At 38.2% G+C, this 26,113-nt stretch overlaps 1 protein-coding gene across 1 annotated transcript; it reads left to right on the forward strand.

The window, feature by feature from the left end:
* The first annotated feature begins 6,435 nt into the window (after positions 1 to 6,435).
* Positions 6,436 to 25,818, forward strand: LOC115220539. The gene is made up of 5 exons (XM_029790683.2): positions 6,436 to 6,497; positions 9,130 to 9,251; positions 18,157 to 18,224; positions 20,298 to 20,764; positions 24,727 to 25,818. Exons 2-5 carry the CDS (start codon positions 9,149 to 9,151, stop codon positions 25,094 to 25,096), a joined length of 1,008 nt encoding a protein of 335 aa, XP_029646543.1. The 5' UTR covers positions 6,436 to 6,497; positions 9,130 to 9,148; the 3' UTR covers positions 25,097 to 25,818.
* Positions 25,819 to 26,113: the final 295 nt, after the last annotated feature.

Raw genomic sequence — 26,113 nt, forward strand, 5'->3', positions numbered from 1 at the left:
CCGATCCAGGATTCGAACTCACAGCCTCACGATCCTAAGTTCGACGCTCTAACCACTGAGCCATGCGCCTTCACAAATATATGCAAGTACAAGTATGCATATTCACATACGTGCACGCGTGCGCGCGCGCCACACCACACCCACGCTCATACTATTGCTTTAGATTATTAAAAAAAAACCGTAAGATGTGAGTTAAGTGAGTGACAAAGTAACTCAGAACTGAGATGAACTTAACACCTTGTGGTATTCAATGACGTCCTTTTACATTCTGAGTTGAAATCCCGTCGGCGCGGTCTTTGCCTTTCATCTCCACGAGGTCGATTAAATAAGACCGTTCATAGTTGTCACGATTATGATCCTTATAACCATAATTTCATGTTCATTCTACCATACTACATAATTAAGTAATTCCAGTTGTACTGCATCTGTAATAATCATAGACGAGGACGAAGTATAGCAGGATGCGAAGTAGAGTAAGCTGTTTGTGACAGAAGCTAAAACCGGTGATTTTCTATTTAATTACAATATGACAACTTGAGATGATATTGCATTTGTTACGCCTTCATTTAGCTTCCCAGGTTTGACCTGAATAAAAAAAAGAGCTGTCATCATTTTGTTATTCACTGCATAACTTGTCTATCTTTTCATTTTTTAAAATTAATCCTTTACTTTTTAAGACAACAGCGAGTGATTCGAGCTAAATTTATTTAATCATTTCTTTTAGGTTTTATCAGAGAGTAGGAGTGTCAAGCAGGTTTAATCTGGCTTCCGGCTCAACTTATATATATATATATATATATATATATTATATATATAATATATATATATATATATATATTATATATTTTATGTATATGTATATATATATTAGAATGGTTGTATACTGTCAATCTAACGTGAACGTGACAGTAGGGGGTTACACCACCGCTGTTTAGCCCTAGGAAGCATCGACGCTTCCTGCTGGCTTCGACACATTTTTCCTGTGTCCTTATATACATTTACGAAGGGGAGACAAACACCCGCAGCAGCCAGGCCTGCATCTAGAGACATGCATGTTTCAGGATCATTGTCCATCATCGGTCTAGAGCCGCGGATATCTACCCCGATTTGCAAATGTATATATCTAATTTTCAGTGAAGTTTATATCTCTATGAGAGATTTAGAAATTTAATATTTCTGATTTTGGTAATCAGTGAATAAACTTCACTGAAAATTAGATATATACATTTGCGAATCGGGACAGATATCCGCGGCTGGCGGGCGTCTGCTACTCTAGACCGATGAAGGACAATGATCCTGAAACATGCATGTCTCTAGATGCAGGCCTGGCTGCTGGGGATGTTTGTCTCCCCTTCGTAAATGTATATAAGGACACAGGAAAAATGTGTCCAAGCCATCAGGAGGTGTCGATGCTTCCTAGGGCTAAACAGCGGTGGTGTAACCCCCTACTGTCACGTTCACGTTAGATTGACAGTATACAACCATTCTATCGCCCCACCACCGTACATATCTCTATGAGAGATTTAGAAATTTAATATTTCTGATATATATATATATATATATATATATATATATATATATATATATATATATATATATATATATATATATATATATATATATTATATATATATACATGTATATATATATATGTATACATAAACTTAGATAAACTTAGATATGTTTCGACCAATGATTGGTCCAGGCCATGTCTAACTTAGTAGCACCCCCTGATATGATTATCTAAATCCTGTTTAAGTCAAGTTTTGCTTATAGTAGGGCACCGCCTTGAAAGAATTTAGTCGAAAGGATCGACGCCAGTACTTGTTTTCTTTTTAAGCCAGGTACTTAATCTGGTGGTCTCTTTTGCCGAACCGCTAAGTTACGGGGACGTAAACACACCAATACCGGTTGTCAAGTTGTAGTGGGGAACACACACACATACATACATACATACTAGTGGTGGTGGTAGTGGTAGTAGTAACAGCAGCAGCAGCAGTTATAGCAACAGCATCAGTAGCATCAGCAGCATCAGCAGCAGCAGCATCAGTAGTAGTAGTAATAGTAGTAGTAGTAGTAGTAGTAGTAGTAGTAGTAGTAGTGGTAGTAGTCTCTACGTGATGTTTGTACTTTCTGTAAACCCGTTGTCATTCATGTTAAGGAAGTCTAAAGGATATCTCACTGATTTACTAGGAAACAGAGATACCAAAATTACGCACTGTTTCTTTGTGGATGACTTGAAACTTTATGCAAAGAATATGCAAGAGATGAAAAAGAGCCTTGGCCTAGTCACAACATTCTCGAAGGATGAAGGGTTGGAGTTTGGTCAGGATAAATGTTGTTATATGGTTGTGAAAAGAGGGAAAACTGTAAACTAGACTAACAACAGCTCCAGCAATAACTTGACTGTTCCCCTATATCTGATGAATGTTACAGATATCTAGGGTTGAGTGAAAACATATCTTACGATGGTAACTGCAACAAAACACGTGTCACTAAAGAATATTACAGCCGAATAAAGAAAATTTGGGCCTCGGATTTCTCTGCTTTCAATAAAACAGTGGTACACAATGTGTTTGCAGTGCCAGTACTCATTCCAACATTTGCGATGTTTGAGCGGACGTTTGATGAGATCCGAGCCATTGATGTGAAAACCCGGAAGACTCTAACAAGCACATATAATTTTCACATCAACAGTGACGTAGACAACCTCTATCTAAAACGAAAACAAGGCGGCAGAAGCTTAACATCGATCCAAAATTCCTTTGAATGTCGTATCATATTCCTTCGACATCTTTTAACTACCAAGTGTCAAAGTGCATCACTTGACAAAGTTTGAATACGTGAGGCTGATAACATCATAAGACTTGGAAGGTAGCTCCATGAGCAGCATTCCTTGTCTGATAACCTTAAATACACGCCCAAAGATGTCGCGCAACTCTACCGCAACCTATCATCTGATGAAAAGATGAGCATATATGAGCAGAAGACCATGCATGGTTATGTTAGTAGAAAACTCAGAGATGATATTAACGTTGATCATCAAAGCAGTCTATGATGGACCAACAACCGGATTACTACTTCCCACTTTGCCGGATTACAACCTCCCACTTTGCCGGATTACTACCTCCCACTTTGCCGGATTACTACCTCCCACTTTGCCGGATTACAACCTCCCGCTTTGCTGGATTACAACCTCCCACTTTGCCGGATTACTACCTCCCACTTTGCCGGATTACAACCTCCCGCTTTGCCGGATTACAACCTCCCGCTTTGCCGGATTACAACCTCCCACTTTGCCGGATTACTACCTCCCACTTTGCCGGATTACAACCACCCGCTTTGCCGGATTACTACCTCCCACTTTGCCGGATTACTACCTCCCACTTTGCCGGATTACTACCTCCCACTTTGCCGGATTACTACCTCCCACTTTGAAGGGTATGCGTTTGCAATCCAGGAACAGGAAATATCAACCAAATACTTTATGCACAAAAGGGACAGGGATGCAGGAAAAGCAGTAAAATGTGAAAACCGATGCAGACTTTGTGGAGTTAACACCGAAGATATCATCTACGGTAATGCCATCACGGTATTATCTACCGATGAGACATGATGTAGCAAAAACACGGTAGTTGAAATATTGTATCAAGAAGTTGTGGTGATTATGTAGAGCCGGATTTGCGTTACATGACGTACAAAGTTGTGGCTGTAATGCTGCTGCCTGGGTCACTTGGTACTGAAGTTCTCGCAGGTTGTACATTCGCTGTTAAACATGGTGAAGTAATTCACGAACAGTACTATGTTGAAACCTGGGTGTGTTGCTGTTGGACGGGTGTTGTCGTCTGGCGTTGTCGCTGGAACTGGCTATGTCTTGTGTCGTCAGTGGCTAGACCTTAAAAGGTCTAGAACCAAAGACCTCGAGACGAGGAGAAAGTGAGTTTTTATAAGGCACAGTAGGTTCAAAATGGTTGATCTTATTTAGGGGCTCCGATTGGTTATATGCTGCATATTGGCGCAATAGAGTAAGGGACAAATTACGTCAATGCTCACCAATCAGAGTAGTGGACACAGCAGGGTCCAAATAGCGGCCAAAGGCTAGCTGTTATCCGCTACGCTCGAATGCTTGTATATATGATAAAGGGGAATAGAATTTCACTCGAGTGTGGAAGCACTCCGTCGGTTACAACGATGAGTCACTCGAGTGTATGCTACAGAGAAAAAGTGCCGAGCCCTAAATTTGTTGTTTAGTGTTCGAACCGCAACAGAATTCCATTTACTATTTATCATTTGAGAATCGATAAAATTAACACCAGTTATATTAATTATTGTCATTTAGCCTCATTTGCAATTGAACATACATCTCGTCAAAGGCATTCTAACTGTGAAAGATTTTTTTTTCTCTAGATAAAATCTGATTTCGGTTCTGATCATATTTAGCTAGAATCGACATATCCAATATGTCACTTCTCTTTAAGACGCCGGGGTATTATTTAAGGAAGTTTATATATTAATGAAATTTTATAGAAACACCGTTCAAATGGTACAAATTACGGTTATAAAGAAATTTCTGGTGATTTCTGGAAGTGGGTGGGTGGGTTATAGGAAGATTTCGGAAAATTCACACGATCCGTCCCCCCCACCTCATAACTTTCAGGAAAATGGATATCTTTCATTGAAATTTTTACAGAAACACCTTTCAAAAAGCATAGATTACAATTATAAAGAAATTTGTGGGGAAAACTGTTTTCCGAAGGGGTGAGGGAGAGGACATTGAAACAATGATGCGAAAATGCATCACTCTAACAATTTTGAAGATAGCACCCAGAGAAGATGCACACACATTGAAAGACTTTGAAGGGACATAAAGGAATCAACCAAAAAGCCATGAATTCGATCAAAATATCTACAACATCTTGCAAGATATTTATTTAGAACTTCTCAACATGAAGAAAGTCTGTTGCGCAAATTCTTCATAGAGGCAACCAAGTTATACCTTCAACTCTCGAATCGTTGCCGTCAATTAATTACCAAAACGAAGGTATGAACATGTTTATTTGCGTAAATTTTTGTTTTCATATTCGTTTTCTATACGTTTATTTTTTCGCTTTGGTAACCGGGCACTAAACTAGATCCTGAAATTTGTGAGGGGGAAAAAAACGGATTATGTGAATTTTCCAAAATCCTCTCCGCACACCATCGGAAAACATTTTCACCAGAAATTTCTTTATAATCATTTGTGCCATTTGAACTGTATTTTCATAAAATGTCATCAATATATATCCAATTTCCTGAAAGTTATGAGGGAAAAATCGGATCTTGCGAATTTTCCGAAAGTCCTCTCTCCACCCCACCCCATTCGTTTGCGCAAATTTTTGTTTTCATATCCGTTTTTTTAAAAAAAATTTTAAAACATCTAGTAGGCTGGTTTTATTTTTGTTTTCATAACCGGGTCTTAAACTGTATATTGATCTCTTCCGCTAGTAAATTACTTCATACACACATGCAACCACGAAAACTGTACGATGTAAGCTCCTACTTCAGAATTATTAGGAAGATACACACAACTATGATACTTCGGTGTTTCCATATGGTTTTGTATCAACAAATTTCGCTTACGGGTACTCAAGTGGTTTACGGGTTTCTTCTGGCTTTTCAGCTAATAAACTCTACACACAATACTCCCGTTCAGTCTTACACTGCTTCATGGAACTGATCCCTACATTTTTCATAAACCTTTCAGTAGCATCTCTCTCCCAATGCTTCTACCTACAAAAGATGCCACGAAAGAACAAATCTTACCAATACTCTTTTACTCTTTTACTTGTTTCAGTCATTTGATTGCGGCCATGCTGGAGCACCACCTTTAGTCGAGCAAATCGACCCCAGGACTTATTCTTTGTAAGCCTAGTACTTATTCTATCGGTCTCTTTTGCCGAACTTCTAAGTTATTTATATATATATATATACGACGGCCTTCTTTTCATTTTCCGTCTACCAAATCAACTCATAAGGCTTTGGTCGGCCCGAGGCTTGTACTTATTCTATCGGTGTTTTTTTGCACGTAAACACACAAGCATCGGTTGTCAAACGATGTTGAGGGTACAAACACAGACACACAAACATATAAGCACACATACATATATATAGATATATATATATATATATATATATATATATATATATATATATATCTATATATATATATATACATATATACGACGGGCTTCTTTCAGTTTCCGTCAACCAAATTCACTCACAAGGCTTTGGTCAGCCCGAGGCACTAGTAGAAAACACTTGCCCAAGGTGCCACACAGCGGGACTGAACCCGGAACCATGTGGTTGGTAAGCAAGCTACTTACCTCACAGTCACTCCTACGCCTATAGGTCAAATAATTAATATGTAAATAAACAAACTCAGTATTATATCACGATGCAGCCGTTTACTATTCTCACAGCAGTTATTTGCGCACTGCTGGAATACTGTCGATAATCAGGTAAGATAAGAAAAATAAGCAAATTTTACTATTTTCAAGAATTTTTCAGTAATTACAAGTAAGTGTTTTCACTGACAGTTATTGCGAAATTTGTTGCTTTGGTCATAGAAATATATGTTTCTATAAAAAGAAGAAAAAGTTTCCTCCCCAATCTGCTCCCTAGAAGCGTGTCAGCACCGAGCGTAATGAATCACTCGCCCGCCATTGTAACTTTAAACTAATTTTTATTTTACTCTCCTTTCTGTAATAAAAGCAATATGATAAACATGCCCCTCACTAATATGGTGTACTGGACAGCATTGCCCCCTCACTATTCAATAGTACACCTTCAGATTTACTCCACTTTAACATTATTACAAATCAGTGCCCACCCAGAATATTTTGAAACACCCCCAGGCACCAAAATCTAGCGATTGGCCTGCGGACCAAGTGAAAGTTTTTCTTATTGCACCTCGCTTTATCAGAACCGAACTATAGGAAGACATTAAGTACTTTATATCTTTCCTCTCTTTAAAGAAAGGGAGGGGTCTAGAAGTTTATTTCTAACACGTTTCCAAAAACTTACATGTATTGTTTAGTGAGCTTTCAAACTTATAAGATAGACGGGCACACCCTAACAAACTGCAGTGAAGGCCAGCAAATGCACGCTAATAATCAATATTGTGTAAAATGTATTTTATTTGGCATATTTCACTTTGTTTTAAACGTTAACGGAAATAATGTAATCATAAACAATAGTAATAACTAATGCATTTTGCGTGTATGTGTGATTCTGCGCGCACATGTACGTATTATTTGTATATATATATATATATATTATATATATATAATTGCAGCGAGGAAGGTGTTTGTAAGCCATTTAAGAAACACACAAAAGTCGTTCGATTCACTTCAACATTTAAGTTTAATTTGTCAAAATATTTTCGTCGCTAAAATCCGCGATATGTTCACTGACAAAAATCCGTTTTTTGTCAGTGAACAGGTCGCGGATTTTAAAGAAAGGGAGGGGTCTAGAAGTTTATTTCCCACCACCCCCTAACACGTTTCCAAAAACTTACATGTATTGTTTAGTGAGCTTTCAAACTTATGTCATTGTAAGAAAAAAATTTATAATATTCTTCAGACATATTGACTCAAATATATATTTTTTAACCTTTTAAAACAAGCCTTCTGTAGTCTTTTCACTTTTTACTATTTTCTATATATATATATATATATATATATATATATTTACATATATGCATTATTATTTGTTTATATATACATAAATATATATTTATGTATATTATATATATAGGCGAACGTCAGCAATAGGTAGCACACACACACACGTTGAAATTTCCCCGTTTTTACAGGGATTAAAAAATTATTTTTCACGATGCGTTTGGAAATGATAGGAGCATCTTAAGAAAGGAAAATAAAATTTTTTTAAATTTACGGTTTAAGGGAAATAACTATTATCTGTCTTTTGCTTCTTTCTAATTTCCTATTCTTTTCCCTGTTTTCAACCCTCCCTTTTAATATGTACTTCCTTCTCGCCTTTTCTCTCGTCCTATGCTATGTGGGTAGTGTCTGAATATTGTACTACTAGGTCACCAGACATGTTATAAAACACTGTCTGGCTTGTTCTCAGCATATGAAGCCAATAGTAGTACATAAAAACATATATCGTGTTTAATCATCACCACCATCATCATCATCATCATCATTTAACGTCCATTGTCCATGCTGGCATGGGTTGGACGGTTTGACTGGCCTGGCATGCTGGAAAGCTGCACCAGACTCCAGTCTGATTTGGCATGGTTTTCTACGGCTGGACACCCTTCCTAACGCCAAACCCCCGGGATTGTAAGGGGTGCTTTTACGTGCCACCGGTACGGGTGCCGTTTGCGTGACACCAGTATTTGTCACGGCTGCGATTTTGATCAGCTTGATGGGTCTTCGTCTCAAGCACGAGATAATGCCAAAGGCCTCCATGAGGCCCAAACACTGGAAAGGGTCTCAACCACTTTGCCTCCATGAGGCAAAGGAACTCGCTCGAAAGGAAACCAGTCACTTTGCCTCTGTCAGGCCCAACGCCCGAAAGGTACTCAGCCACTTTGTCTCCATGAGGCCCGACATTCAAAAGTTGATTTTTTTACGTGCCACCAGTACAAGTGCACTTGGCTTCATGGTTCCTCTTAAGCATTGCACATCGCCAAAGGACTCGGTCATTAGTCATTGGCTCTGTGAGGTTCAAAGTTCGAAGGTCATGCTTCACCGCCTCATTCCATGTCTTCCTGGGTCTACCTCTACCACAGGTCCCCTGCACAGTTAGCGATCGGCACTTCTTTACACACCTGTCCTTGTCCACATGCATCACGTGACCATACCAGCACAGTCATCTCTCTTGCACACCACATCTGATGCCTCTTATGCCTAACCTTTCTCTCATCGGGTTCGCCAGTCCTCAGTCAAATCGTCCAACCCATGGAAAGCGGACGTTAAATGATGATGATGATTGGTTTCATTTCATTATTAAATTGCTATGTTAAACTTTGACCTACTGACGTATTTGATAACCTACTATGAACTTAGTAAAAATAATATCTGAACTTGACAAGTTAAATGTTATCTGGTTTGATATTTCTAGCCTAAAGAGATACAGTGCAATGCGGATTTTAAAATGTTGGCATTCCAAATATGGCTTGCGTTTACAGAGACACCATGTTGCAGTTACAATACTTATTGTTATTATAATAACATTGTGGCAAAGTAAGTTGTCCTTACATTTCATTATTGTTTATCTAAGGCAGGAAAACTGAAAATAGTAATACATATTATAGAACAGGGGTGGGCAAATTTGCTTAATGTAAGAGCCACATCCAATGAGGTCCAGATGCTCGAACAAAATGTACATTGTGTTTACATCTGTATATGTGTCTGTGTTTGTGCCCTGTAACTTAGATTGGAAAAAATAAGTATCAGACTCAACAAATTAAATACTAGGATTAATTTGATTGATCAGATACCTTCAAGGCAGCACCCCCAGCATGGCAGCTGTATAGTGACTAAAAGCACCCACTACACTCTCGGAGTGGTTGGCATTAGGAAGGGTATCCAGCTGTAGAAACTCTGCCAGATCAGATTGGATCATTCTCTTTTAGTGCCTTATTAATTTAACACACTCACTGGTCTGATTTTCTCTCATTTATTTACTTATTTCTTTATCTATTTTTACTATAAATAAGTAAATGAGTGGAAATCAGATTGGTGAGTGTGTTAAAACTAGTAAAATAAAAGAGTGAAGTTCAAATAGAAACACAGCTTTTAAGACCCATCATTCCCTTTTTTTGTTTTTTTCCAGATTTTTTCCAATTTTGTGTTTTGACTAATTCTATCTGGTACAATTTTACAAAAAAAAAAGACCCCCAAGAATTATTTTTAACTCCCCTCCCCAATCCTTAAAGTTTGAGATTTAATTGCATTTCTTATAAAAATTTACATTTTAAAAGTGGATATTACAAATATGTCATTTGTCTCTTTTCATAATTTCAAATCAACTTTTGAAATTGAAACAAAACTTTGTATGCACATACATGCGCACATGTACGTGTGCATGTGAACTCACTCATCTTTTTAGCTACATGGATGCATGAAATTTTGCTTAAATTAAAAAATTTGAAATTATGTGTAACAAATGACATATTCATTATGTGTACATTTAAAAATGCATATTAAAAGAAAACTGCAAAAAATCTCAAACTTTAAGAATTTTAGGGGCAAATTTTAAAAACTTAAAATTAAATGTATTTTCCTAAAATTGTATAAGATAGAGTTCATAGAACACAAAATAAAAAGATATTTCAAAAAAGACTCAAAAGCAAGAATATCTATCTATCTATCTATCTATCTATCTATCTATCTATCTATCTATCTATCTATCTATCTATCTATCTATCTATCCATCCATCCATCCATCCATCCACCCACCCACCCACCAAAAAACCCACCCATCCATCCATCCATCCATCCATCCATCCATCTACCATCTATCTATCTATCTATCTATCTATCTATCTATCTATATCTATCTATCTATCTATCTATCTATCTATCTATCTATCTATCTATCTATCTGCTACATGTGGAAAAGCCGGTGTGTGTTTGTTTGTGGCATTGTTATCTAACTCATACATCGTTTTATTGATTTTGATGAAACTTGACATGTGAGTAGAACTCATGTCTGGAAACCTCGTGACATACTTAGATTGTTGAAGAGACCTTTATATCTACCTCATATAACTATTTTTTAATCACCCAAGGGAAATAACCCATACCATCTGAACAATATTTTTATAAAAAACTCCAGGGAAATAATCAATTTCCTTGTTTATGTTCGATTACTTTGTATATTGATTTTTGTGTGTCCAGTTACTAATTTTTGCAGACCATATCACCTCTTTACTTTATTTGACACGTGAGTAAAACTCATGTCTGGAAACCTCGTGACATACTTAGATTATTGAAAAAAAAAATCAATAATAGGGCCCATCCAATGGATCCTCCTATCTACTACATATTACTAATATTTTATTTAAACAACACAAAGGAAATAGCCCATACCACCTGCAGTTTTTAGTGAAGCGATCAATATTTGATTCTCAAGATTAGCCGACCTAATTCTGCCTTTCACTACTCACAGTTTTGAACTGCCAAACATTATTGCACTTCCTTAATTTGAATCTTCAACATTCATACATTTCTATACATACATACTCTTTTGAATGCCCATTACTCTGATAATTTTGCATTTTTACAGTTGCACTTTCTCCATGACAGTAGATAATTTTTTTCCACAGCGTATTTGTAGTGGCTTCATGCAGGCATAGCGTGAATTTGATCCTTGATTGCCAAATTTCACTTAACACTTCAACAGTGCTTTTCTCATGGTAAAACAATAGTTTTTCTGTGAACGACAACCTCTCTCGCCAACCTCCAAAAACCTCTCTCAACAACCTCCAACAATCTCTCATACCAGGACATGGCTTCCGTCCTGGAAGGAGCTGCCTAACACAGCTTTTACAACACTTCGACTGGATACTAAAACAACAGCTCAACCATTCAGATGTGGATGTGATATATCTTGACTTTTGCCAAGGCCTTTGACAAAGTCAATAATGGGATGATATATCAAATATTGCGTGACTTCTGTATCGCTGGTAGACTGGGAGAGTCGCTGCATGATTTCCTGAAGGGCAGAAGTCGGCTGTCATAGCAAATGGTGCTCTTTCTGAAGTGACACGAATCCTCCGTGGAGTCCCTCAGGGAACAGTGCTGGGACTACTGCTGTTTGGTTGCTCGCTCGGATATGCTCTCGGCCATAGGGTCAGCCACACTCACCAGCTACACTGATGATACAAAAGCATCGCAGGTGGTCAAGGATCCTAAGACTGCAGACTGGCCCGAACGCAATATATAAGTGGTTGAGGAGAGTAATATGCAGTTCAATGCCTCAAAATTTCAAGCACTCCGTTATCAGCCCACAAATAAACTACAACTGAAGTACACGGGACCAGCAGACCATGTAGTTCCAGAGTTAGAGTCGGTGCGCGATCTGGAGATCCACATGAGCAACGATGCAACTTTCCATGTGCACATTGCTCAGATGGCACTACTATGCTGGCAGGTTGGATCCTGAGATCTTTCGGGATCAGGAAGAGACACACACTGCTACTGCTTTGAAGAAACGTTTTTCTCAGTCGTCTGAACAACTACTTCTAATTGTGGTCATCGCAGAGTGCAAAACTAATTGCGCAACTAGAGGCTATCCTGCACCACTACACAAAGAAGACAGACTCAGTAAAACACATGGGCTACAGCGAGAGGTTAAAAGAACCAGGACTCTACTCCCTGGAAAGGAGACGGGAGAGATATGCAGTGCTATACATATGGAAAATAATGGAGGATCTAGTTCCAAATTTTGGAATCGAAAGCTACAACAAACCACGAACTTGACAGCACTTCTCAGAACCAAAGGTCTCATCTTCGCCATCGAGGATACGAACCCAATATTTTAATAGCTTGGGATTCAAGGGACCACAACTTTTAATGACCTATCACGGAACACCATGGATCTGCGATGTGTGGACATGGCAGTCTTAAAAAAACCGCTAGACAGTCTTTATCTGCAATACCGGATATATATATATATATATATATATATATAGATTCAGATGAATTAGGTACTTAAGTTGAGGCATCAGAATTTAGTACGGTATTATCCATACAGTTTCAAAGTACGGTGATTAAAATCAAAATGAGCAACAGGATATCCAAAGGAAATGCAGTACGATCGTTTCAAGCGACTCCATTTAATTGAACAATGCAATCATTACATCAATTTAAATGCATGATGTAATGATTGCATTGTTCAATTAAATGGAGTAACTTGAAGCGATCGTACTGCATTATCTCTGGATATCCTTGTTACTTATTTTGATTATATATATATATATATATATATATATATATATATATAAGACCGTCTCAACGCAACGTATCAGCTACTGGGAAATATTGAAAGAATTAGTTTGTAAGTGTTATACTAATGTTCTCTAATGCAAAACATGAAATTGAAAAGAAGTGTGATTTTGTTTTTCAATGCAAAGCATCGAAGTTACACAGTATAAACATGGACATGTTCACACACACACACACACACACACACACACACACACACACACACACACACACACACACACACACACTTCCTCAAGGGATTCTCTCTAAAATTGAATGTTTGAAGGTAAAGCGGAAAATTTGCATTTTTTATTCCAAACGTAGCTCCTCTCTACGAATGTTCAGAACTACATTTCATCAAAAACTTCTTTCCAAAGTTGAATGTTTAAAAGAAAAGCGGAGACGGTACATTTTGTATTCTGTGCGCCGTGTCAGGTTATATGCACTATTCCACAATACCCTGCATCTAACGAAGACGACTGCTTCTCTGACCTGGGCCGCCGACCATCCCACTGGGCGCCGGCTCCTGACCAGTTCCAAGCAGTCGATACTTTTTGCGGGCATCTGTCAACGTGTTGTGGACTGGTTTAACTTTCGCAGGCGTCCCAAGACATTTGAACATATCCCTAGTCGAACTCTCGACCATTTGATGTCTCAAAGCCGCAAAGACATTATCATAAAATAAGCAGACGAGGGCGGAGCCATGGTGGTGTGGCGCGCAGACCTCTACAAGGCTGAAGCTCTCTGCCAACTTCAAGACACCTCCTCCTCTGCCTTCCAACCCCACGCTTAGCTATCAACAGACTGTGTCCTCCACTATCCATGACCTCATCTCATCCTCCCGTCTCACTCCCACCGCCCCCAACCTCATTTTCCTCACTTCTCGCATCCGCACCATTTACTTCCTTCCCAAAATCCACAAACCCAACAACTCTGGCCGCCCAATCGTCTTCGCCTGTAACTGTCCCACGGAACTGATCTCAAAATACCTTGAACGTGTTCTTGCCCCATAGTGGCTTCCCTCCCCTCACACATCCACGACACTAACCATGCTCTTCGTCTTTTCAACTCTTTCTCCTTCCCTCCTGGCCCCTCTAAACTTCTATTCACTCTTTATAACAAGAGTCTATATGCATTGATCCCACACCACGAAGGGCTTCTTGCCCTCAAACACTTCCTAGACCTTCGACCCAACCTCTAACCTGACATGTCCACACTTCTTTGTCTGGCCGAACTTGTTTTCTCCCTCAACTGTTTCTCATTCGCGGGGGCGGATTACCAAGAGGTCTCGGGTGTGGCCATGGGAACAAGTATGGGCCCCAACTATGCAAACCTGTTCGTTGGCTACATTGACGCCCAAATATTTCCAAGATTCACTGGTCCCACTCTCGAACTATACGGTCGTTATACTGATGGCTATCGGTGCTACCTAGCTCTCCCGTGAACAACTAGACTCCTTCCTCTCCTTTGTCCAATCCTTCCATCCTGCACTTGAATTCTCCTGCACTATTTCCAACACTTCCGTCGCCTTTCTCGACATTTCGGTCAATATACACAACTCTGCTTTCACTACTTCTATCCACTACAAATACACTGGCTCACACTCATACCGCAACTTCTCCTCCTCCCATCCTACCCACACCAAATTCTCCATCCACTACTCCCAATTCCTCCGTCTGCGCAGGCTCTGCAGTGACAACCATGACTTTGAGACTCAGTCTCAACTCATGGCTCGCTACTTCATCCTTCGTGGATATCCTCTCACCACTAGCTCGTTCCTCTGCTCCCGCCAACGCTGGCACACTTGCCCCTACCTCTCCAACATCACCATCATCACAGGCACCCATCATCGTCCCTATCATATCACTGACTCCTTTACCTGCACTTGTAGCAACATCATTTACTACATCTGCTCTTTCTATCCTCTGTACATCAGTCAAACGGGATGCCACTTGGCTAACTTGTTCACGGAGCACCCCCGAGTCATTAGACTCGGCAATGACACCCTGGTCTTGTGCCATTTTCACTCTGCCAGTCATTCATTACAACACCTGTCTGTGTTTGGATTGTCTTTGCACATAAGCCATCCAGACTCCCGCCTTCGCCGTGAACAAGAATTAATCCTCTCTCATCGTTCCTTTGCACCATATGGACTCAACCCCCCTCTTCATCCGACTCCCCTCATCTCCTCTCTTCATCTGACACCTACTTCCTCTCTTCACTCCTAACCACCTTCTCCCTTCATTGATACCCCCTCCATTCACATTGTTTTGATTGAATCATGCATTATCTTGTAGCTTCAAGATTACAATGCTTTGTTTGTATATCTTTAAATTGACATTGAAGGGTAGTTGTGAGGGGATGGATCTGATCAGTTATAATATAAAACAGGTCGAATATTTGAGCTGTATATGGCCAGGTTAAATGCGAAAGTGTTAAGGCTAATGATTTTATATTTTGTATTTTACATGCTATTGTATTTTGTAATTTATGGCAGGGGATTGACAGAATCATTAAAGTATCATAAGAAATGCTTTGTAGGCGAATGAGAAACAGCTCTTTATGTTCTGAGTTCTAATCCTATCATCTTTTGGTGGTTGATAAAACAAAGGGTAAACACCCCCTTTGGTCATGAATAACCATGAGATTGCATCTAGAAAGTTCCCCTCCAAGGCACAAGTCTGGACAAGCTTGTTTATGGGAGACCAGCAGTCGCCCATGCATACCAGTTTCCCCTCTCCATGCCACCAATGTTGTCCAAGGGAAAGGCAAAGGCTGATACAGCTTGGTACCAGTGATGTCGCAGCTCATTTCTACAGGTAAGTGAACTGGAGCAACATGAAATAAAGTATCTTGCTCAAGAACACAGCACACAGCCTGGTCCTGGAAACGAACTCACTACTTCATGATTGCAAGCCTGATGCTATAACCACTGAGCCAAGTGCCTTTGCAATAAAGCACCAGTAGAAGATTGGGCTTGATTAGATTGACTCCCTTTCTCCCCCAAATTTCAGGCTTTGTGTCTATATTAGAAACTATTATATTTTGTAATTTATATATTGTATTGTGTTTGTAATTGATATAATTATATGTTTTGTGTCTGGGCATGTTTTGCCCCTGTGGTAACATTCAGAAGGATAATTGTAAAATATATAATTATTACCATCACAGTTGAATGTAGTGAGACAGGTACAGCAAACAGCAGCTGTAACAGCCACAATAGCAGCAGCAACAGCAACAGTGGAGGTGCAATGGCTCAGTGGTTAGGGCAGCGGACTTGCAGTTGTAAGAACGTGGTTTCGATTCCCAGACTGGGCATCGTGAGTGTTTATTGAGCAAAGACATCTAAGCTCCACGAGGCTCTGGTGGGTGGTGGGTGGTGGGGTGGTGGTGAACACTGCTGTACTCTTTCCCCACAACTTTCTCTCACTCTTTCTCCCTACTTCTGCCACAAAGCAGAGGAACTATGGTGTGGTAAACTTTCAGACCATATCCTCTATACCCCAGGATGGTTCAGCTCTCCACACGTTAAAAGCCACCGTTTACGGAATGAAGATAACAACGTAGCTTTCGCACCCGTGCAACCGCCAGTCTATCGCGTGTGGTGGGTGGATCTTCAAGTTGCCACACGCATTCTTAGTAGCTTAGAGTAGGCTCGAATTAGAGATTATTCTTTGCGGCTAATGGCGTGAGTCCTGATTGGAAGAAGAAGAAGAGAAGAAGAAGAAGAAGAAGAAGAAGAAGAAGAAGAAGAAGAAGAAGAAACAGCAACAAAAGCAATAGCAACAACAACTATTACACAACAAAAATGAATACAACAAATTGGAAAGAAAAAAAACAAAGGCAAATAAATAAACAAACACAAAATACAAAGTCTGGGGTTGGAAAACTGGGAAAGAAATGCGTTTCTGCAGGTAAACAAGAAGAGAAACCTTTATTTTTGTTGTAGAAAAGACACACAATAACTTACACACACACACACACACAGACACACACACACACCACACACACACACACACACACACACACTCACGCTGATTGAAATACTGACCCTCAACCTTTTATTGCGATGAAGGATTTAGATATAATACTGGGAGTGGAGAAATGTAAGGTAAGCAAAGAGGAATTAAAGACTGACCCAATATTGGCAGACTCAAAGAAATGGAATCTCTTGATCTGCAACTAAAATCTCAGTGCTACCAATCTCATTGACGGTGACAACCTCAGTATGGTTGGTCAGTCTGCTAGAAATAGCAATAAAATCTCATGCTACAATATTATTTAGTCTTCAAATTATTATGGCTAAAAAAAAAAAAAAAAAAAATAGAACCTCAGCCAAAAATGTGCTGTTTATTAAGTATTCTGACCTAGGGCTAAATAAATCAACTTATTGAGTTGAGGGAGCTTCTGTCTCTTTTTGATCTTTTGCTTGTTACGTAAAAAGCATTGGTGTGGGCACCGGTGTCACATAAAAAGCTCTAGTGATGGTGCCACGTAAAAAGCAGCCTGTACATTTTGTGAAGTAGTTGGCATCAGGAAAGGACATCCAGCTGTAGAAACCAAGCCAAAACAGACTATGTAACTTGGTGCAGCCCCTAGCCTTGCCAGTTCCTGTCAAGCCGTTCAGCCCATGCCATTATGGGAAACAGGCATTAAATGTTGATGGTAGTGATTATGATATATATAGCACGGTAGATTTGGCTTTTTAAAGTAAGTTAAATATCATTTGTCAGAGAACTGCCAGAGCAGTTAAGAATAAGTACTGTCAACCCTTCCACTGGAGATCAAGCTCTTTACTGACTCAAATATTTATATTACAAACTAGGCTATGGCAAGAAGTGACTTAACGCATGTTAGCAAACTTCGAAATTGGTAAAAGTTATGGTTGAAAATAGATTTTACCGCTATCTGCAGGTGACTTGAGAAAAAATAAGTTGACAAAACCGAGGTAGAATGGTGACGAATGTCCTCCTAAAATTGGAGCGACATGCGTGCTAATTTGTGGACGTGCATAAACTACATTCATGTACACACACACACACACACACACACATCCTGCCTTTTATATATACAGATATTGATATTATATTGCAAAATTTGAACAGTCTACTGTTATAATTTCTCTCTAATTATTATTATTTCTTATACTTTCCATTAGTCAGGACTTCCTGCTTCAAAACTGAATTGAACCCAAAATATTTATATATGCAGCCAAGAGAAGATGTGGTCAGTAATCTTAGTGTTTATTTTGTGGGGAAACAAATGTAACATATCTGAAAGGAGAAAATGTTTTATCTTGAAAAATATTCTTCCTTTACAAATCATTGAAAATTTAGTGTGAATGCATCTTGTTTGCTTGTGTCTTTTCTAGATGATCTGCAGTAACTGGACATTACTGACATGGATGTTGAGATTGAATTGCAAGAGGGTTGAGTATCTCAGACACAAATGGTAAATGTCATTGAGATGTGCCTGTGGCTCACAAAGTTGGTGTTTAGCTTTTGCTTTTGGCATCAACTTATTTGCTGGATAAGACACCATCTATCATGACTAACATTCTGTAATAGGTATCAAATGACCTGACTCCTCTCTTTCTTCACATCTAGGTGAAGTGAGACACATGTATCCAGCCCAACTGATGCCTTTTGAATGCATAAACTAATATGTTAACTTTTCAGTTATTTTATAGACACAGAATAGCCGAGAAGCTAACATTAGTTTACCTGTTGAATAGGTCATTGGACATTGATGGATGCATGTGTAAACGACCGTGTGAAGGAGAGGTGATGAGAATGGGCTCCTTTAGTACACCACACGGTCGATTACAATAAATGCGAAAAGTATGAATGAGTACAAGCGCCAGAAGGAAAAGAGAGATACAACCGGGTAGAATGTTTAAGAGATTTTATTTATATGTTAAAATGTGTGTATATGTGTTATATATACATAATAATAGACAGGCTGTCAGGTATACAAAGTGTATGTGTGTCCATTAAGTACAGAGCAATGAAAGAGTCTATAATATAACTTTAGAAGAATGTTCAGACACAAGGATGATAGATTCCAGTTCGTAGTCAAGGTACACGATAGTTGAAGTGCTATAACAATAAGTTGTGGCTGCAATGCAGAGCCAGTTGAAGTACATGTCATACGAGAAGTTGTGGATACGATGCAGAGCTGGTCACTTGGTACAGGAAGTTCTCGAAGGTTGTATTTGCTGTTAACCATGGTGAAGTAATTCACAAACAGTGCTGCGATAGAACCTGTGTGAGGGTAGCTTGTTGCTGTGTATGTAGAGAGATGTTGACGATGTTAAGAAGACGGAGGCGACAAAGAAACAGACTGCCGTATGCTGTTGGATGAGTGTTGCTGCGTCTCCATGTGGCTACTGTTGTGTTGTCGCTGGAACTGGCTGTGTCCTGTGTGGTCAGTGGCTAGACCTTAAGAGGTCTTGAAACCAAAGACCTCGAGACGGTGTGAAGTTAGCATTTTATCCTGTGCAATCGGCTCACCGGAAGTTTTGGAAGAGACTGTCTCACGTGACCTTATCAGAAGGCTGTGATTGGTTGGATTGGATATTGGCGCACAAGAGAGCAAGAGACAAACTGCGCCAATACTAACCAATCAGAGTAGTGGACACAACAGGGTCCAAAAGGGCAGCCGAAGGTTAGCTGTTATTTACTACATCCATATTTGTGTATATATAACAGAAAGAGGGGAATTTTCCTAAGCGTACACTACACATACTTAAAATATGACTTATATTAATATATAACATCCACTGGATTCATTAGACACATGTGGTTTCTTATATTGTAAATAAAAATCATAGTAAGAGTAATGAATCCAAACCTTATCATGAATCATATCTTGGTAAAATACATAATTTAAATTTTTCCAATAACTTACAATTTTATGTCACAGCTGGAGGATGAGTGCCCAAGTGTGTACAAGTAGCTGCTCCAATTATATGTAAATGGCTAAATTTACAAAAAAGGAAAATAAAAATGAAAATATATACATAATTGAATGTGAAAAAAATTCCACTTCTTTATGAAAGGTTTAGAATTTATTAAATAAGTATAAATAAGTTTCCTACACTGTCCATACTATTTGTTCAGCTAAATTTTTGAATGAAGTTTGAAGCTTTGAGAATTATTAGAGGAAATTTGTGACATTTCTACCTTTCCTATGTTTGTAACATTGTGGAGCTATTACGAGTGGGAATTAAAATTTAGTTTTAGAATTTATATGCAATATAAATAATTTTTACTTCAGCAATAGTTTCTTCTGTTTCAGGTTTCAATGTCTATGAAGGAAAAACTCAAAGCATTTGAACATTCTGAAAATGTGACACTAGTTACAGCTTATTTCCAGTTAGACACCTTTAGAAAGGGTGAAAACAGTCATGTAAACCCCAAAGTATATAAAAAGTGGTGTTCTGTTTATTCTCGGATTCTCAATCCAGTAGTTTTCTTCACAGACTCTCCAGAGATTCTCTCAATGTTTAAAAAACTGCGATCACCAAGTTTAAATAACTTAACAAAATTGATCCTCGTTAATAGAACAGACTTGTGGGCATTTAGTCTGAAACCACGAATTGCTAAAATTTTCAGTCAAGCTGATTATCCAAAATTCCATCCAAACACTGTGATACCTGACTATTCTTGTGTGATGCATGCTAAATATGAGCTACTCAAAAAGTCTATCCAACAGAATTATTTTCACACAAACTTTTTCATGTGGATTGACTTTGGATATTTTCGGTAAGTGTTATGTATTTAAATAATAATTGTTTTTATTTATTCAGTACCTATGTCTGTCTACATATTTATATATATCTAATATAAATTTCTATACTTAGTTATAATTCAAATACTTATTTAAGGGGTTTCTCAAAGCTCTGTCCTTGGTCCTTTACTCTTCTTATAGTATATATATATATCAATGAATTACATTCTATCACACAGTATAGTTTATCATTTTGCAGATGATACAAATTTAATCTACAGAGAAGTCATAATAATAGAAAAGTTATAATAAATGGATATAATCGAGATTTAAGAAGCTTTTACCAATTTGTCTGCCTCTAATGCAACAAAATCAAAATTGTTCATTACTCTAAAAGAAGTACCATCATCATTTAACGTCTGCTTTCCATGCTAGCATAGGTTGGACGATTTGACTGAGGTCTGGCGAACCAAACTCCAATCTGATCTGGCAGAGTTTCTACAGCTGGGTGCCCTTCCTAATGCCAACCTTTCCGAGAGTATAGTGGGTGCTTTTGCGTGCCACTGGCACGAGGGCCAGTTTGGTGGTACTGGCAACGGCCATGCCCAAATGGTGCTTTTTACATCCCACCTGCACAGGAGACAGTCCAGCGGCACTGGTGACGACCTTGCTCGAATGTTTCACGTGCCACCAGCATAAGTGCTAGTAAGACGACGTGGTAACGATCACGCTCAAACGGTGTGCATATTTAGATATTAAAGTGAATTGCTAGGAGCTTAATTTATGCACGCACGCACACACACACACACATACACACACACACACACACACACACACACACACACATACACACACACACACAAGCGCGCGCGCGCACACACACACACACACACACACACACACACACACACACAGAGTATAGATATATAAAATATGAATTATTGATAAAACGGTAAGATAACAAAAGAAAGAAAGAGACCTCAATATTATGTAAATAGAGGAAATTTATCTATACAATATGTTACATTACTCGGTAGTCAAGATAAAACTCTGAGTTTCAGATGCCGAAGTGGAAATCCACAACACCATCTCTTCGGTTATCTTCGGAGATAACCGAAGAGATGGTGTTGTGGATTTCCACTTCGGCATCTGAAACTCAGAGTTTTATCTTGACTACCGAGTAATGTAACATATTGTATAGATAAAATATGAATTAGAGATAAAACCACTATTAGGCAACTCAAACAGTGATAGACATAAACCAATACATAAATAACAATATATATATAATTAATATAATATATATAAATTTTTCTTTTTTTTTCCAAAAAGTATAAAAAGAATGATAAATATAATATAAGTAATTCATATTTTATATATATATATATATATACACACACCATATGCACCCCTACACCCTTGCCCACATCTACATTCCCCTCCCATGTGCAAATTTAATTAGCTACATATGTGTTGATAAGCTTCATGCACAATAGATGTAATTGATTGATAAAGTCGTAATTGGTTAAAAGGTCAAAAATAAAAGGACAAAATGAACAAAGATAAAACCAAAATAAAACCAATGGGTATAAGATATGTAAGTATACGGTAAGGGGTTCATAGGGATGTTCTTGCTGTACATATTGAGAAGGGGACTAACGTTTTAAAACATACTTGGTGGCATCCAGAAGGGATTCATTTTCGACACTTTTGGCATTCTTAGAGTGACCAAGGCTTTAAAGGAAGGTAACTTCAAGGCAAGGTTTAACAACCCTAGGCGGCAAGCTGGCAGAAACGTTAGCACGCCGGGCGAAATGCGTAGTCGTATTTTGTCTGTCGTTACGTTCCGAGTTCAAATTCCGCCGAGGTCGACTTTGACATTTCTCCTTTCGGGGTCGATAAATTAAGTACCAGTTATGCACTGAAGTCAATGTAATCGACGTAATCCGTTTGTCTGTCCTTGTTTGTCTACTCTGTGCTTAGTTCCTTGTGGGTAGTAAAGAAATATATTTTTTCCTTTTGAGACTGGAGCAAGCATAAAACTGAAGCTCTCTAGTTATATATAGGCTTGAAAAGAGAAAGCCACCAGCCACACCATTAACTGGAAAATCAATTCTGTCAAAGATTAAGCCCTGTGCTAATGTAAGCTTATTTCAGGATGGAAGAGGTCAAATGATTAAGAGAATGTTTGGAGGTCAATTACTGTTCAGTAATAAAACTTCAAAGTGCGGCAGCTGACATTCAACTTGATTAAGGCATCGAAATCTGGCATCATGATGACACAGAATGCATCCTTTCTTTATATAATAGATATAAAATAATGGCTTCAAATTTTGACACAAGGCCAGCAATTTCATGGGCAGGGATAAGTTGATTACATTGACCCCAGTGCCCAAATGGTACTTATTTTATATTTTCATTTTTATTTAAGGCGGCGAGCTGGCAGAAACGTTAGCATGCCGGGCGAAATGCTTAGCGGTATTTCGCCTGCTGCTACGTTCTGAGTTCAAATTCCGCCGAGGTCAACTTTGCCTTTCATCCTTTCAGGGTCGATTAAAAAAGTACCAGTTATGCACTGGGGTCGATATAATCGACTTTATCCGTTTGTCTGTCCTTGTTTGTCCCTTCTGTGTTTAGCCCCATGTGGGTAGTAAAGAAATAGGTACTTATTTTATCAATCCTGGTAGTATTTGAATTCAGAAAAAAGTATTTTATCTGAAATGCAAATAATTCTACCAGCTCACTGCCTTAATTATAGATTTGAAATAACGGCAAAATTCTTTAAGTGATATATGCTAAAAAACCCATATATATGCTGAGATACACTTACATTTATATTGGTTAAATATTGGGTTGTCCGAAAGTTCGTGCCGATTTATAGCAGCTTATCTTTCGACTTATTTTAGAACATGGTTGAGTCCATAAAATAGGATTTGACTACACCTCCATTTAGAGCACAGTTTAAGCTATCTTTTCATAAAAGAAGGTTTATGTTCCTATAACCTGTGTTAATTCTGTAACCCTTTAAAATGGAAGATAAGAAAGTTCATTTTCAGCACTTGATGCTTTGGGAACCAGACAAAAATTGCTGCAGCTCGGCTGGGATGTGTTACCCCACCCTCCATATTCACCAGATATTGCTCCTTTGGATTTCTACTTATTCAGGTCTCTGCAGAATAGTCTTAATGGTAAAAATTTCAATTCCTTGGATGACGTAAAAAGATACCTTGATGAATTCTTTGCCATGAAACCACATCAGTTCTGGGAAGAGGGTATTTTCAAGTTAAAGAAAAGATGGAGATGCATTGTGCAACAAAATGTTCATATTTGGTTGATTAAAAACGTAATGACAAGTATTTATCGACCTTTTTCTTTCCTTAAAAATCGGCATGAACTTTCCAGACAACCCAATAAAATATACTTCGTAATGGTTTTATAGAATTGAAAATCAAAAATTTAAAAAAGAGTATAACAAAAAATAAATAGTAATGTTAAAAAGTACAGGAATAAGGCAAATCTTTTATCTTTTCTCTCTAACCTATCTCTACTGTGCAGGCTATATTCTACATTCCAAATTCGTCTTTCTGAAAATGGTGAAAATATATTTATTATTGTATACAACACCTGTAGGAAAGTTACCTACAATAACCAATTACTTAATCCCTACTGCAACACATGCAAACATCCATCTGGAAATTAAAGGATGCTTCCATGCATTCCACTGCATGCCAACTCTCTCTCACCCACTTCCAGTTTCCAGTTTTGACAGGGTTTTCTGGTCCTTTGCCAGTTTCTAGTAACCTTCCCAAATCCCCTTTGTTGCATGCAAAAATGGCTCTGTTAGCAGAACTCTTGCTACTAAAGTCATAGCATTTACTGTGTAATTTGTTTGAGGTACCTAATATTTTAAACAGAAAATTGGCTTTATACTTTGAAGATCAATATTGTCTACAACAGATTTGCTAATTTAATGGGGGTTTTTTTCTGTCTTTTTCAGCTATGAAGTAAACAAAACGGAAAATTTTGGCTTAAGTCTTCCAAAAGGATTTGACTTTAGAAGTGTGGCTTTCAGCTTAGAATGTAATTTTCAGAAAATACCTTTGAAAGAAATAATATGGAAAAACCTTGTTTGGGTTGCTGGAGGTGCAAACCTTGGACGTTATGATGTCTTAACAAGATTCTGTGATGACTACATTAGTAGTGTTAAAAGGGCTTTGAACCAAAACTTGATGAGTACTGACCAACAAATTATATATGCTATGAGTGTCTATAGAAGTTGGTCATCAACGACTTTACAGCTTTGCCATGCAGGTTGGTTTTGCTTAGGATATTTAGCAAAAGATGCATGGGAACAACAACACAAATAATCATGTGATAACTGCTGATTTGTTTTTTTACTGATTATCATTTTTGTGAATAACATTTAAATTTCATGAACAACATTTATTTTTGTAAAAAAAGAAAATATTCAGTTCTGTAAACAGTATTCCTACTAAATATCAGCAGACTTTTAGAATGTTTCTTGGGCACAGGTATGGGCATGGGGTTCAGAAGCTCACTTTACAGCCATGTGGTTTCAGCTTCAGTCCGACTGCATGACATATATCTACTATAGCCCCAGGTCAACCAATGCCTTTTCTATAAAAAATAGAAAAGAGTGAAAAAACTACAGAAAGCTTGTTTTATAAGGTTAACCTTATAAAACCAGCCTTCTGTAGTTTTTTCAATCTTTTCTATTTTTTATACATCCAACAACGTGCTTTCACACATCAACCACCCCATAACAGCACAAAATAACACTAGAATAAGAAACACACCACACACAAGTCACTACTATCCCATGACCCAGAATTACTGGTCCCCACCGAACACAAGACAAACACAAAATAACACTAAGTCAAGCAACATCCCACATACAAGCAATTCGAAGCAAAAATATATCACATACAGAAATTTTCCACACAAAGTGAAATATCTAAGATCAAATCAAATTTCACCTGTGCCTCGGAAAATCTTATCTATGCCATTACATGCTTAGGGTGTGGTAATAATTATATTGGCCAAACAGGAATATCACTCCGTCGAAGAACCACTCTCCACAAAGAACAAATCCGCCACCCACAATACTGACAGATACAGGTTAGTGAACACATAGAAATGTGTGCTAGGAATCTTATTCCTAATTTCCTAATTTTCCCCTTCTATCAATGTTCACAGAACACCTCAGTACAACAAAGAATGAATAAAGAGGCAACTTTTATCAATAAATATCTTCCACAACTCAATATGAACACATAACATAATACAGAACACTACTAACCTTTCAATTAATACCACTAACCCCCATACATCCCATACACCATTTACATTGCAGATCTATATCT

The sequence above is a fragment of the Octopus sinensis genome, linkage group LG16 (assembly GCF_006345805.1).
Source record: "Octopus sinensis linkage group LG16, ASM634580v1, whole genome shotgun sequence".
NCBI classification, from domain to species: domain Eukaryota; kingdom Metazoa; phylum Mollusca; class Cephalopoda; order Octopoda; family Octopodidae; genus Octopus; species Octopus sinensis.

Bases quoted from the DNA above. Each gene is read 5' to 3' on its own strand.
- LOC115220539 (XM_029790683.2), top strand. From the start codon at position 9,149: ATGCGGATTTTAAAATGTTGGCATTCCAAATATGGCTTGCGTTTACAG. The intron at 9,252-18,156 runs GTAAGTTGTCCT...ACTTTCCATTAG, and splicing joins TATAATAACATTGTGGCAAA to TCAGGACTTCCTGCTTCAAA. The intron at 18,225-20,297 runs GTCAGTAATCTT...CTTCTGTTTCAG, and splicing joins TGCAGCCAAGAGAAGATGTG to GTTTCAATGTCTATGAAGGA.